The sequence below is a fragment of the Procambarus clarkii genome, chromosome 43 (assembly GCF_040958095.1).
Source record: "Procambarus clarkii isolate CNS0578487 chromosome 43, FALCON_Pclarkii_2.0, whole genome shotgun sequence".
NCBI classification, from domain to species: domain Eukaryota; kingdom Metazoa; phylum Arthropoda; class Malacostraca; order Decapoda; family Cambaridae; genus Procambarus; species Procambarus clarkii.
In genome coordinates this window covers 37,935,626-37,951,932 of record NC_091192.1, presented here as the reverse complement: position 1 = coordinate 37,951,932, position 16,307 = coordinate 37,935,626, and the positions used below count along the sequence as shown (strand labels likewise).

The following is a 16,307-nucleotide window of genomic DNA, read 5'->3' as shown; positions in this document are numbered from 1 at the left end:
TTCCACAATCTGTTCTTGTGTGTGTGTGAGTGTGTGCACTCAAAAGATATCGTAAAAATTTGAATTATGCTAGTGGGATTACCCCGTCGACCTGAGTGTGGCGGGGAGTGTCGGGACTTCGACGCCCGGGACGACGGTTGGCTGTTGTTTGTGAAGATTTTTTTTTCTTGCCAGAGAACAGGAGACAGACTAAGGGTTATTCAACACTGTGAACTCATTAACATTCCTTTTATGAATGAGTGTTGTGGTCAAAGAGCTTTGTCCCCTCCTATTGACCACTCATGCTAGGCGGTGTGGTTGAGACCAGCTTAAATATATTTAACTGTATTCATCACTTTAATTACATTTTTTACCGAGTCTATTGGGCTCTGATATATTTACATTTGAAACAGTAGGCAGTCTTCCTCCACCACTTCTCACTAAATATTAGATCATTACTTTATATTATAGTATATAAATATTAGATCATTATATCACAAGAAGCTCAGCTCTATTTAGAATGTTTGAGGTTCATCATCGCTACCCAGACACAACAACTCCCAGCACCGTGGGAGTTCACCCCTTAACAGCCGGCATACCTGTCACTTTAACAGAGTGACAGGTATCTCAGAGTACCTCCACCTGTCTCTGTCTTCCCGCCCAAAAAGATAATTAAGAAACAACTTCATGCTTCGACGTGAAGTAAAGTACAATGACTTAAGCCAAATTGATGTTGTGTTTTATAGAGCGATCTCGCTCTCTCTAACTGTTTACACTGATGGGTCACTCCACACCTCCACTGGTGGGTCACTCCACGCCTCCACTGGTGGGTCACTCCACACCTCCACTGGTGGGTCACTCCACGCCTCCACGGGTGGGTCACTCCACACCTCCACTGGTGGGTCACTCCACGCCTCCACTGGTGGGTCACTCCACGCCTCCACTGGTGGGTCACTCCACGCCTCCACTGGTGGGTCACTCCACGCCTCCACTGGTGGGTCACTCCACACCTCCACTGGTGGGTCACTCCACACCTCCACTGGTGGGTCACTCCACACCTCCACTGGTGGGTCACTCTACGCCTCCACTGGTGGGTCACTCCACACCTCCACTGGTGGGTCACTCCACACCTCCACTGGTGGGTCACTCCACGCCTCCACTGGTGGGTCACTCCACGCCTCCACTGGTGGGTCACTCCACGCCTCCACTGGTGGGTCACTCCACACCTCCACTGGTGGGTCACTCTACGCCTCCACTGGTGGGTCACTCCACGCCTCCACTGGTGGGTCACTCCACACCTCCACTGGTGGGTCACTCCACGCCTCCACTGGTGGGTCACTCCACACCTCCACTGGTGGGTCACTCCACGCCTCCACTGGTGGGTCACTCCACGCCTCCACTGGTGGGTCACTCCACGCCTCCACTGGTGGGTCACTCCACGCCTCCACTGGTGGGCCACTCCACACCTCCACTGGTGGGTCACTCCACGCCTCCACTGGTGGGTCACTCCACGCCTCCACTGGTGGGTCACTCCACGCCTCCACTGGTGGGTCACTCCACGCCTCCACTGGTGGGTCACTCCACACCTCCACTGGTGGGTCACTCCACGCCTCCACTGGTGGGTCACTCCACGCCTCCACTGGTGGGTCACTCCACGCCTCCACTGGTGGGTCACTCCACGCCTCCACTGGTGGGTCACTCCACGCCTCCACTGCCGGTTGGGCCAGTTTTGCAACTGTCAGAGCTGGCTTCTATCTTGAGTGGTAGCTCGTATAAATAACTGGGCCTCCACTCTTGAATACAGAATTGTTTGCCATACTCCTCATACTCAGGCGAGTATGTGTATCTCAAGGTAACACTTCAATTGTAAGTGGCTCTCCCTCATCCCTGATTGTACTCAACTCCTCAAGGCATAACTGGGATGTGCTTGTGTGTGGAGCTAGGCACAGATATAATAATGCAATCAATGATGGAGTCAGAGTGCGTCTCCTATATATCCTCTCCCATACTGTCCTCCGAGTGCTTGATAGAACCGATGAAGTAACTAAAGCATGTGTGTTTAAAGAGGGAGATGATTACCATCTTGGATTGTACTACCTAAGAACAGTAATACACCGAGAACTGCAGCAAAATTAAATAGACCTGAGACAAAGTGAAATTCACGCTGGTTATACCATCGATCATCATACTGTCATGCAGGAAGAGCCACATACCTCTTCGTTATTCAATAAGGTTTCAAACTGCTGGATGTTAGCACTGCTAGGCATAGGCTCGGTTACAAGCACCTCTGGCAGTCTGCACCATCTGCTGATGTAGATCTGACCAAATATAAACTCTGTCGGCAGAACTATTCACATACCTTACGTCACTATGTAATTGAAAAACAATTCTGAATTTAGAGATAATTCGATTACAAGTGTTCGGGAAATGTGTTAATGCAAACACTCAAAAGTCAAGGTCGTCGAATATTTGTCAACTGAGAGCCAAGTCATGTAGGAACACTAGGGAATAACATTGCAGAGGAAGCTGCAAAACTTGCAACTAAGAGGAGGAATGTAGTCTGCTACATACCACAGAGTCTATCACAGATTAGGATTAGAGATAGAGCTATGCAGAAGATGTACAGTGACCACAACACAGCAGCTGCAACATCAGGATCGGTGGGTTGGTACAAGAATTCAGCCAACTACAATAAACTTATTTTGATTAAATGAATCAATAGAAAAATAGAAGTGAACTTACATAGCATCAGACTTGGATTCCCATGTGCATGGGAATCTTTCAGGTCCATGAGTCTTACAGGAATAGGTTTACAGGTCTCAGAAATGAGAGGAAATATCAGCACAGTGGAGAAATGCCCGATGGGTCACTGGAACATTATCTAACACAGTGCAGAGTTACAACCAGGTAAGTTTACAACTGAGATTTAACAACGCTAAAGTTATTAAACACGCTGGACATGATCTCCTATAAGTAGTCTCCTTCAACTGTATTGTCCTCGCTCTTGTACAAGGCCAACATAAAGTCATAAATACTCATCCACCACACGAGTGACATAGTGGGCCAGCCAGAGGCTTAAGGCAAGAGTGTCCCAGCACAAAGCGCCATCAGCATCAAGTTAGTAACGATGCATTTATCAGAATTTAGATGAACTATAATCTATCCACAGGACAGTTTTGTAACGTTAGACTGTATAAGTTGTTTACAATACATTAGGCTAGATTTGGTTTGCAAAATATATGAATATATTTAGCCTGAGAGAGAGATGAGGCTTTGTTTGGTTTGGTTAAAAGACATAAGGAGAAGATAGGCGAAGATAGATAACCATTAGTCTGATTAGATTTAGAAGAAAACAATTATATTCAGTATAATTTGGTTTGGTTTGGATGTCTTCAACTATGATGCAGTTCAAGAGACATCGTTAACATGATTTCGGAGCCCTTGAAAACTAGATATCCTAGCATAAATAGGGTGAAGGAAAGATTATATCCGTAAGTTGCTATCTTTATTACATATATTAGTTGATCCAGGTACAGTTGTAAACATTAGTAACCCACCTAACCTAACTTGGTAAGCCCTAATGGTATGTATCAGTGGAACCAGGAGAGCCAGGCTTCTTGACCTCTCTCTCTTGAGGAGATCATTCATCACTGTCTCCTGGTTCACTGCCGGCCACCAGTGGGGTCCTAGTTGACTCCCTCGCCGCCAGAGGGCCCGTGGTTCAGACTTCTACCACTAGAGGGTACTATGGGAACCCCTAGTTGATTCTCGCCGACAGAAGGCCCGGGGTTAACACCGGAACTAGAACCCAAGTGTGGAATAGTCAACCGATCACTTAACAAATACAAAAACAATAATGCCCAGAAAAACACGTTGATGAGCGTTAGGAAAGGACTAGCGAAGACAGTCATTGTACAGAGTTATACCCATGCCCACAATGCCCCTTATTCCCCAAGAGAGACCTGTGAGACCTTCTCTTATCATGCATGCCCTGGGAGGAGAGTCCCATGTTCCCCTTCTCTTGCGTATCTCAGGGCGAACAACTGTTGGAGGTCTTTAGGGACTAGGGGATGTTGAATATGGCGCCCGAGCCAGCGGACGACGGGGAGAAGTTTTCACCGAGCTGAGCGTAGCGTTCCTTGCCGTCGCTGTCCCTGATCTTCTTGAAGAAGCTGTCGTTGATGCCATAGAGAGCAGCAGCGGCCTCACACGGCAGAGCTTCCGACTCCCAGGCGCAGGTCAGCGAGTCCTGTGTAATATGCGGCCTCATTATTGTCCTGGCTCTTGTACTCTACTGTCCTGGCTCTTGTACTCTACTGTCCTGGCTCTTGTATTCTACTGTCCTGGCTCTTGTATTCTACTATTCTGGCTCTTGTATTCTACTATTCTGGCTCTTGTACCCTACTGTCCTGGCTCTTGTACTCTACTGTCCTGGCTCTTGTACTCTACTGTTCTGGCTCTTGTATTCTACTGTTCTGGCTCTGGTAGTGTACTGTCCTGGCTCTTGTACTGTACTGTACTGGCTCTTGTACTCTACTGTCCTGGCTCTTGAACTCTACTGTCCTGGCTCTTGTACTCTACTGTCCTGGCTCTTGTACTCTACTGTCCTGGCTCTTGTACACTACTGTCCTGGCTCTTGTACTCTACTGTCCTGGCTCTTGTACTCTACTGTCCTGGCTCTTGTACACTACTGTCCTGGCTCTTGTACTCTACTGTCCTGGCTCTTGTACTCTACTGTCCTGGCTCTTGTACTCTACTGTCCTGGCTCTTTTATTCTACTGTCCTGGCTCTTGTATTCTACTGTCCTGGCTCTTTTATTCTACTGTCCTGGCTCTTGTATTCTACTGTCCTGGCTCTTGTATTCTACTGTTCTGGCTCTTGTACTCTACTGTCCTTGCTCTTGTACTCTACTGTCCTTGCTCTTGTACTATACTGTTCTGGCTCTTGTACTCTACTGTCCTGGCTCTTGTACTCTACTGTTCTGGCTCTTGTACTCTACTGTCCTTGCTCTTGTACTCTACTGTTCTGGCTCTTGTACTCTACCGTACTATACTCTACTCTTTTACACATATAATTCAATTATTAAATTCAATTATATGTGTATTTGCTACATGGTCTATTCAACTTGGCGTCTTTTTCTCATAATTACACTCGTGGGTGTACATGTCACCTGGGGTGTACATCACCTGGGTGTTCATCACCTGGGTGTACATCACCTGCGTGTACATCACCTGGGTGCACACATCACCTGGATGTACATGCCACCTGGGTGTACACATCACCTGGGTGTACACATCACCTGGGTGTACATCACCTGGGTGTACACATCACCTGGGTGTACACATCACCTGGGTGTACATCACCTGGGTGTACACATCACCTGGATGTACACATCACCTGGGTGTACATCACCTGCGTGTACACATCACCTGGGTGTACATCACCTGGGTGTACATCACCTGGGTGTACATCACCTGGGTGTACATCACCTGGGTGTACATCACCTGGGTGTACATCACCTGGGTGTACATCACCTGGGTGTACATCACCTGCGTGTACATCACCTGCGTGTTCATCACCTGGGTGTACATCACCTGCGTGTACATCACCTGGGTGTACATCACCTGGGTGTACACATCACCTGGGTGTACATATCATCTACTCACCTGACTAAAGATGGTATATTGAGGGCAGATAAAGCTGAAAGTGAAGGTAGTCTCTTTGGTGAAGTTGGCAGGGTAAAGCTGTTGTAGTGGCAGACACACGTGGAAGATCTGGCAGTCGTTGTCCTGGTCAGCGTAGTATCCGTACACCTGAGGGGAAGGTACTCTTAGTCTGGTAGACACCTCAGTTACCTCTGTATATGTCTGTTATTGTTGTGGCAGACACCTCAGTTACCTCTGTATATGTCTGTTATTGTTGTGGCAGACACCTCAGTTACTCTGTATATATGTCTGTTATTGTTGTGGCAGACACCTCAGTTACCTCTGTATATGTCTGTTATTGTTGTGGCAGACACCTCAGTTACCTCTGTATATGTCTCTTATTGTTGTGGCAGACTCCTCAGTTACCTCTGTATATGTCTGTTATTGTTGTGGCAGACACCTCAGTTACCTCTGTATATGTCTGTTATTGTTGTGGCAGACACCTCAGTTACCTCTGTATATGTCTGTTACTGTTGTGGCAGACACCTCAGTTACCTCTGTATATGTCTGTTATTGTTGAGGCAGACACCTCAGTTACCTCTGTATATGTCTGTTATTGTTGTGGCAGACACCTCAGTTACCTCTGTATATGTCTGTTATTGTTGTGGCAAACACCTCAGTTACCTCTGTATATGTCTGTTATTGTTGTGGCAGACACCTCAGTTACCTCTGTATATGTCTGTTATTGTTGTGGCAGACACCTCAGTTACCTCTGTATATGTCTGTTATTGTTGTGGCAGACACCTCAGTTACCTCTGTATATGTCTGTTATTGTTGTGGCAGACACCTCAGTTACCTCTGTATATGTCTGTTATTGTTGTGGCAGACACCTCAGTTACCTCTGTATATGTCTGTTATTGTTGTGGCAGACACCTCAGTTACCTCTACATATATTTGCTATTGTTGAGGCAGACACCTCAGTTACCTCTGTATATGTCTGTTATTGTTGTGGCAGACACCTCAGTTACCTCTGTATATGTCTGTTATTGTTGAGGCAGACACCTCAGTTACCTCTGTATATGTCTGTTATTGTTGAGGCAAACACCTCAGTTACCTCTGTATATGTCTGTTATTGTTGAGGCAAACACCTCAGTTACCTCTGTATATGTCTGTTATTGTTGAGGCAAACACCTCAGTTACCTCTGTATATGTCTGTTATTGTTGAGGCAGACACCTCAGTTACCTCTGTAAATAAGGCAGGGGTCGAAGATCCTGCAGGAACAAATAGGTGATTCACACACACACACACACACACACACACACACACACACACACACACACACACACACACACAAGGGATTACAAACAAGGTGAGTGAACTTAGGGAAAGAGCACAAGAAGTAAACCGAGATATAATTGGAATCACGGAAACAATACTCTCAGGAATCATAACAAATGATGTGTTCCCCTAGGATTACAATGTAATAAGGAAAGACAGGAAGTCAATATGAAATTCCAGGAAGTCTTCACATTAGAGTAAGGAGAAGTTCCAGAGATAAGAGATGGAATAATTAACCAGGCACCACTAGAATCAATTTGAGATTACCAGTGGAGATGTAAGGAAGCTTTTGCTAGAGTTGGATGTGACAAAGGCTATAGGCTCGGATGGAATATCACCATGGATACTAAAGGAAGGAGCAGAAGCACTGTGCCTGCCACTCTCCATGGTGTATAACAAATCACTGGTAACAGGTGAACTGGCAGAAATTTGAAAGGTGGCAAACGTAGTCTCGATATACAAGAAAGGGGATAGACAGGAGGCACTGAACTACAGACCAGTGTCCCAAACTTGCATACCATGCAAGGTAAAGGAGAAAATTGTACGAAAAAAGCTAGTCGAACATCTGGAGTGAAGAAACTTTGTGTCACAACATCAACATGATTTCAGAGAGGGCAAGTTATGCCTCACAGGATTAATTGAATTATACGACCAGGCAACAAGAATCAGTGAAGAAAAAGAGGGGCGGGCAGACTGCATATTTTTGAATTGCCAGAAAGCCTTTGACACAGTGCCACACCAGAGACTAGTGCGAAAGCTGGAGATGCAGGCAGGAGTGAAAGGGAAGGTACTCCATTGGAAATGGGAGTACCTAAGTAACAGAAGGCAGCGAGTCACTGTGCGAGGTGAGGTCTCAGACTGGCGAGACGTCACCAGTGGGTCCGGCAGGGTTCAGTTCTTGGACCCATACTGTTTCTTATATATATAAATGATATTTCAGATGGTATAGAAAGATCCTTTCATTCCTCTCATTGTTTGCTGATGATGCAAAAATTATGAAGAGGATTAAGATGGATGAAGACTGTATGAAACTACAAGATGACCAATACAGACTGCATGAATGATCCAACAAATGGCTACTAAAATTCAACCCAAGTAAATGTAAGGTAATGAAACTAGGCAGTGGAAACAGGAGGCCAGACACAGGATACAGTATGGGAGATGAAGTCCTTCATGAAACGGACAGAGAGAAGGATCTAGTTGATATCACACCAACCCTGTCTCCTCAAGCCCACATAAAAAGAATAACATCTGCGGCGTATGCGAGGCTGGCTAACATCAGAACTGCCTTCAGGAACCTGTGTAAGGAATCATTCAGAACCTTGTACACCACATATGTAAGACCAATCCTGGAGTATGCGGCCCCAGCATGGAGCCCGTACCTTGTCAAGCACAAGGCGAAGCTGGAAAAAGTTCAGAGATATGCCACTAGGCTAGTCCCAGAACTAAGAGGCATGAATTACGAAGAAAGGCTGCGAGAAATGCACCTCACGACATTAGAAGACAGAAGAGTAAGGGGAGACATGATCACTACCTACAAAATTTTCAGAGGAATTGACAGGGTAGATAAAGATAAACTGTTTAACACGGGTAGTACGCGAACAAGGGGACACAGGTGGAAACTGAGTACCCAAATGAGCCACAGGGACGCTAGAAAGAACTTTTTCAGTGTCAGAGTGGTTGACAAATGGAATGCATTAGGCAGTGATGTGGTGGAGGCTGACTCCATACACAGTTTCAATTGTAGATATGACAGAGCCCAGTAGGCTCAGGAATCTGTAAACCAGTTGAGAGGCGGGACCAAAGAGCCAGAGCTCAATCCCCCCAAACACAATTAGGTGAGTACACACACACACACACACACACACACACACACACACACACACACACACACACACACACACACACACACACACACACACACACACACACACACACACACACACACACACACACACACACACACATAGCCTTTGACACAGTACCGCATAAGAGGCTGATACATAAGCTGGAGAGACAGGCAGGTGTAGCTGGTAAGGTGCTCCAGTGGATAAAGGAGTACCTAAGCAATAGGAAGCAGAGAGTTACGGTGAGGGGTGAGACCTCCGATTAGCGTGAAGTCACCAGTGGAGTCCCACAGGGCTCTGTACTCGGTCCTATCTTGTTTCTGATATATGTAAATGATCTCCCGGAGGGTATCGATTCATTTCTCTCAATGTTTGCGGACGATGCTAAAATTATGAGAAGGATTAAAACAGAAGAGGACTGTTTGAGGCTTCAAGAAGACCTAGACAAGCTGAAGGAATGGTCGAACAAATGGTTGTTAGAGTTTAACCCAACCAAATGTAATGTAATGAAGATAGGTGTAGGGAGCAGGAGGCCAGATACAAGGTATCATCAAGGAGAGGAAATTCTTCAGGAGTCAGAGAAGGAAAAAGACTTGGGGGTTGATATCACGCCAGACCTGTCTCCTGCAGCACATATCAAGCGGATAACATCAGCGGCATATGCCAGGCTGGCCAACATACGAACGGCATTCAGAAACTTGTGTAAAGAATCATTCAGAACTTTGTATACCACATATGTCAGGCCAATCCTGGAGTATGCAGCCCCAGCATGGAGTCCATATCTAGTCAAGGATAAGACTAAACTGGAAAAGGTTCAAAGGTTTGCCACCAGACTAGTACCCGAGCTGAGAGGTATGAGCTACGAGGAGAGACTACGGGAATTAAACCTCACTTCGCTGGAAGACAGAAGAGTTAGGGGGGACATGATCACCACACTCAAGATTCTGAAGGGAATTGATAGCGTAGATAAAGACAGTCTATTTAACACAAGGGGAACACGCACAAGGGGACACAGGTGGAAACTGAGTGCCCAAATGAGCCACAGAGATATTAGAAAGAACTTTTTTAGTGTCAGAGTGGTTGACAAATGGAATGCATTAGGGGGTGATGTGGTGGAGGCTCACTCCATACACAGTTTCAAGTGTAGATATGATAGAGCCCAGTAGGCTCAGGAATCTGTACACCTGTTGATTGAGGGTTGAGAGGCAGGACCAAAGAGCCAGAGCTCAATCCCCGCAAGCACAACTAGGTGAGTACACACACACACACACACACACACACACACACACACACACACACACACACACACACACACACACACACACACACACACACACACACACACACACACCTACCCGTCCACTACAGCTGAAGGTGTCAACAATATTCGTCCTGATAAGGGTAGCATTATCTGGAAGACGAGACAGGAGGCTACCCACAGGCGCAGTCGTTCTCAGCAGCTGGGATCCTGCGGGCGCTGTTCTCAGCAGGTGGCCGATCTGGGCATCTTCCAGGAGGGCATTACCACCGGGGAACACCTGGGGTAGCGTCTGGGGTCGAAACCCAAGCTGGATGGGGTTGGCTTGGGCACCAGCGAACACTGTCACAGAAAACGTCAATACAAGTCAGTGGATAACTTTGACTTCTGAACACTTTTATATCCTCGGCCAGTTATACCCGACTGCCCTTCCCCTATTTCCCCTCGTTAAGCCCCAGGGACTCTGATATTCCCCTTCGTTAAGCCCCGGGGACTCTGATATTCCCCTCGTTAAGACCCAGGGACTCTGATATTCCCCTTCGTTAAGCCCCAGAGACTCTGATATTCCCCTCGTTAAGCCCCAGGGACTCTAATATTCCCCTTCGTTAAGCCCCGGGGACTCTGATATTCCCCTCGTTAAGCCCCGGGAACTCTGATATTCCCCTTCGTTAAGATCATGGTGCTTTGATAAATTGGGCCTCTGATAGTATATTGACAATACTCACCATAGAGGATGGTGACACTACTCACCATGGAGGATGGTGACAATACTCACCATGGAGGATGGTGACAATACTCACCATAGAGGATGGTGACAATACTCACCATAGAGGATGGTGACAATACTCACCATAGAGGATGGTGACAATACTCACCATAGAGGATGGTGACAATACTCACCATGGAGGATGGTGACAATACTCACCATGGAGGATGGTGACAATACTCACCATGGAGGATGGTGACAATATTCACCATAGAGGATGGTGACAATACTCACCATAGAGGATGGTGACAATAGTCACCATAGAGGATGGTGACAATACTCACCATGGAGGATGGTGACAATACTCACCATAGAGGATGGTGACAATACTCACCATAGAGGATGGTGACAATACTCACCATGGAGGATGGTGACAATACTCACCATGGAGGATGGTGACAATACTCACCATGGAGGATGGTGACAATATTCACCATAGAGGATGGTGACAATATTCACCATAGAGGATGGTGACAATACTCACCATAGAGGATGGTGACAATACTCACCATGGAGGATGGTGACAATACTCACCATAGAGGATGGTGACAATACTCACCATAGAGGATGGTGACAATACTCACCATAGAGGATGGTGACAATACTCACCATGGAGGATTGTGACAATACTCACCATAGAGGATGGTGACAATACTCACCATAGAGGATGGTGACAATACTCACCATAGAGGATGGTGACAATGCTCACCATAGAGGATGGTGACAATACTCACCATAGAGGATGGTGACAATACTCACCATAGAGGATGGTGACAATACTCACCATAGAGGATGGTGACAATACTCACCATAGAGGATGGTGACAATGCTCACCATAGAGGATGGTGACAATACTCACCATGGAGGATGGTGACAATACTCACCATGGAGGATTGTGACAATACTCACCATAGAGGATGGTGACAATACTCACCATAGAGAATGGTGACAATGCTCACCATGGAGGATGGTGACAATACTCACCATAGAGGATGGTGACAATACTCACCATAGAGGATGGTGACAATGCTCACCATAGAGGATGGTGACAATACTCACCAAGGAGGATGGTGACAATACTCACCATGGAGGATTGTGACAATACTCACCATAGAGGATGGTGACAATACTCACCATAGAGGATGGTGACAATGCTCACCATGGAGGATGGTGACAATACTCACCATAGAGGATGGTGACAATGCTCACCATAGAGGATGGTGACAATACTCACCAAGGAGGATGGTGACAATACTCACCATGGAGGATTGTGACAATACTCACCATGGAGGATTGTGACAATACTCACCATAGAGGATGGTGACAATACTCACCATGGAGGATGGTGACAATACTCACCATAGAGGATGGTGACAATGCTCACCATGGAGGATGGTGACAATGCTCACCAAGGAGGATGGTGACAATACTCACCATGGAGGATTGTGACAATACTCACCATGGAGGATGGTGACAATACTCACCATGGAGGATTGTGACAATACTCACCATAGAGGATGGTGACAATACTCACCATAGAGGATGGTGACAATGCTCACCATGGAGGATGGTGACAATGCTCACCATGGAGGATGGTGACAATACTCACCAAGGAGGATGGTGATAGCCAGCATCATGGTGAAGATCTGGTCACTAGGTTACCTCTCAACAAACCTGTAAACATGACAACGTTGAATAATTAAGTGTTTCAAGATAATTGTTGACTCATGTTATCATATTAATGTTGTAATATAACCTTCAGTTGACTTCAGTTATCATGCACACTATTAGTCACAGTACCGGGGTTGAGGAACCAATAAATCGACCTACACATGAAATGAAAATGACGACTTTTGGTTCTGTTCTGGACCCTTATGATGAGAACATTTTGGTCTGTTCTGGACCTTTATTATGAGATCATTTTGGTCTGTTCTGGACCCTTATCATAAGAACATTTTGGTCTGTTCTGGCCCTTTATTATGAGAACATTTTGGTCTGTTCTGGACCCTTATGATGAGAACATTTTGGTCTGTTCTGGACCTTTATTATGAGATCATTTTGGTCTGTTCTGGGCCCTTATGATGAGATCATTTTGGTCTGTTCTCGACCCTTATGATGAGAACATTTTGGTCTGTTCTGGACCTTTATTATGAGATCATTTTGGTCTGTTCTGGACCTTTATTATGAGATCATTTTGGTCTGTTCTCGACCCTTATGATGAGAACATTTTGGTCTGTTCTGGGCCCTTATGATGAGAACATTTTGGTCTGTTCTGGACCCTTATGATGAGAACATTTTGGTCTGTTCTGGGCCCTTATCATAAGAACATTTTGGTCTGTTCTGGACCCTTATCATAAGAACATTTTGGTCTGTTCTGGACCTTTATTATGAGATCATTTTGGTCTGTTCTGGACCCTTATGATGAGAACATTTTGGTCTGTTGTGGGCCCTTGTGATGAGAACATTTTGGTCTGTTCTGGGCCCTTGTGATGAGAACATTTTGTTCTGTTCTGGACCTTAATTATAAGAACATTTTGTTTGTCCTGGACCCTAATTATAAGAACATAAGAAATCAAACCTGAAACCACCCACCCTGTTTCCTAGTCAGTATTTATCCATTTCTTTCCTGAAGCTAAATTTCTTTATTTTATATCTATTCTTTCTTGTTCTATTGTGTGGTGATATATTTAATACCCGATTTTTATGAGAAAATCTTTGCAGCAGGACGGGGATGGGAGCAGCGTCCTGGGTGACCCCAGACGCGCACCGTGACCCCCTGCACCACGATATGTTAATAAGACCACTATGGGCTCACCCGTGCTACTTGGAACAACAACAACACGATATGTTAACTGTTACACAACCTGGTGTCCGCCAGGATCCACTTGCAGGCGCCGAGCTGGTATATCCAATGTACTATCCAATGTATTCTCACAAACCCAATGTACCTTCTTGTATATATATAAATAAATAAATAAATAAAATAAATAAATATGAGCCAATTTTCATATATAACACGCATACACTCTAGTGAAGGTAATGGAGTGGCCCAAATGCTTCCGTCAGATACACAGTTAAATCACAATACCGTGATATTCTATTTGTCTTATTTCAAATATTTGTTCATTGATTTTTTGGCATTACATTCCTACTAATCATGATCCCTTCTCCGGATCATTTTCCTTCTCAGACTTAACAATTTCATCACTATCCACTCAATTTCTAGTGACTGTCATCATTACCTGGCCTGAGAACTCTACATTTGTCGGCATTAAATGGCATCTGTCAATCTATCGACCATTTAAAATGCCCATTAAAAAGTCGTGAAGTAATTTTCTGTCTTCTTCTAAATCGAATTCCCGCTCAATTTTTGTATCGTCTGGAAGTTTGCAGATACCGCTGCTCGAGCCTAAATCTCAATCGTTTATGTTTATATATATATATATATATATATACGGTCAACAAGAGCGGTCCCATGACGGAGGTCTGGGACTGTCATGGGACCTCCACTTACTGTGCTCTCCCACTCTGACTTTACTCATTTATAAGTAGACTCCCTCACTCTTACTCTTGTCTGCAGTTAATCTGTGCTCCTCATAACACTGACCATTTTCCTCATCCTCGTAGCCCGCTTTTCCTTCCTCCCTTTCCCTTGGTGACGAGTTGAGAAGGCGGACTGGAATCTTTCCACCCCCCATGCTTCTCTTCCCTGATGCCTCTCTCCCTCGCCCCCTCCTTATATTCGTGGCCTTAGCTCCTTGGTGGAGCTCGGGCTGTGCTCGGATTGTGCTGGGACTGTGCTCGGGCTGAGCTGGGATTGTGCTGGGACTGTGCTCGGACTGTGCTCGGTCTGTGCACTTTAGGCGTGCTCCCTGGAAAAGACACTACGCCAGAACACACCTAAATCCTTCATTGTGTTTCAGGTGAATGTGGTGGCTCGTAGAGTTGGCAATCTTTCATTACTGTTGATGCTATTTTCCCTCATGTCTGGAAGGAAACCCGTAAGATTCCAGGTAAATGTGTGACAGACAAGTGCGCCTGTCAGTCATCCCTGTGGTTCCACTGTGACAGATCCGGTTTTGTTCGGAAATGTACTGAATTGCACTCCTCAGCCGTGAGCTCCGGTATTCATCTTCCTCCTACTCACCTTACTTGTAAGCCCCTTCTTCAATCTCGCTCCTTAGACTATCGCACTCACCTATAATGATCTTTTCACTTTTCCTGCAGTCCAGTCCGCCTTGTTTCTCTGCAATTCTAAGGTGGCGGGCTGAGACGGTATTCACTATGAGATACTCTGTCATTTCCCTCCGTGCACCTCGGGCAGTATTTCCTGCACAACAATAACCGTATTCGGGAGGCGACATTGGTCCCCGAAGAATGGCTCGTAGCGGATGTTCTTAACCCTTAGAAACCTCGATACTCAAGGGACTTTCCCTGAGGATTTTCGTCATAATTGCCCAGAGATGTTGTGTCTACAAACTCTTTGAACGTAGGGTTGATGAACATCGCACGTGGCCCCTGGAGCGTAATCGCTACTTTTCCCTCTCCAAAGTTGACTTTGGCAAGTGTGGCAACACGGCGTATATCTATACGGGGTTGTGTATTAGCTCTTGGGTCCCGCCTGTCAACCAAGAGTCACGTGGTGTAGGAAGTTCCTCACCCCCTGGGTTCTGGCATCTATGGGATCCGTGTTTATGGTCATGTTTCTCTACTGGAGAAGTTCCCGCCAATACAACAACGACAGAGTTGGGTTGATGGTTCTCTTCTGTGTTCCTTGTCCTCAGAGTTCTTGGTGTTCTGTGTCTAGATGTACTCACCTAACAGTGCTCGCCTCTCTCTGCTTGTTGGGGTTGAACTGCAGCTCTTGGGTCAGCGGGAAGTATGATGATGTTCCATGTGTAAGAACTCAATACCTCATATAAGGAAGAGTTCGTTAGCGAGCCTCAAGGTGTTGTTGACCACATGGGTCAACAACACCTCTAGCAAGTGTACTTGTAGGGTGTGGCTGTCTACCTTATGAGCGAGGGTGTACGTCTTGAAGGGTGTGGCGGTAGAGTTAACACCCTGAGTGTAGCAGAGACTGGAGGGTGAACTACTTACGGTAGAGTTAACACCCTGGGTGTAGCAGAGACTGGAGGGTAAACCCTGGGTGTAGCAGCAACAGCAGGTGAAGGAGCGACTTCTGGAGAGCTGATGGTTGACTGTGAGAAACCCAGAGCTTCCCAGGTTATATATACCAGAGCCGGGAGAGGTTCCAGTGTCTTGACCCATCACCACCAACCCTCCCCACCACCATCACCCCTCCCAACCACCATCACCCCTCCCCATAACCACCACCCCTCCCCACCACCATCACCCCTCCTCATCACTACCACCCCTCCTCATCACCATCACCCCTCCTCGTCACTACCACCCCTCCCCATCACCACCATCCCTCTCCATCACCACCCCCCCCCATCACCACCATCCCTCC

The 16,307-nt window shown here is 46.2% G+C and overlaps 2 protein-coding genes across 2 annotated transcripts; one reads left to right on the top strand and one right to left on the bottom strand.

Moving 5' to 3' along the window:
* The first annotated feature begins 666 nt into the window (after positions 1 to 666).
* Positions 667 to 1,746, top strand: LOC138349964 (streptococcal hemagglutinin-like). The gene has a single exon (XM_069299968.1). It carries the CDS (start codon positions 667 to 669, stop codon positions 1,744 to 1,746), a length of 1,080 nt encoding a protein of 359 aa, XP_069156069.1.
* A 1,716-nt stretch (positions 1,747 to 3,462) lies between these two features.
* On the bottom strand, positions 3,463 to 16,028 carry LOC123756055 (uncharacterized). Its single transcript, XM_045739062.2, has 5 exons — positions 15,935 to 16,028; positions 12,444 to 12,508; positions 10,166 to 10,410; positions 5,646 to 5,792; positions 3,463 to 4,228 (listed from the first exon to the last, which is right to left on the bottom strand). The coding sequence occupies exons 2-5, from the start codon at positions 12,469 to 12,471 to the stop codon at positions 4,043 to 4,045; spliced, it is 606 nt and encodes a 201-aa protein (XP_045595018.2). The 5' UTR covers positions 12,472 to 12,508; positions 15,935 to 16,028; the 3' UTR covers positions 3,463 to 4,042.
* Between the last annotated feature and the right edge of the window lie 279 nt (positions 16,029 to 16,307).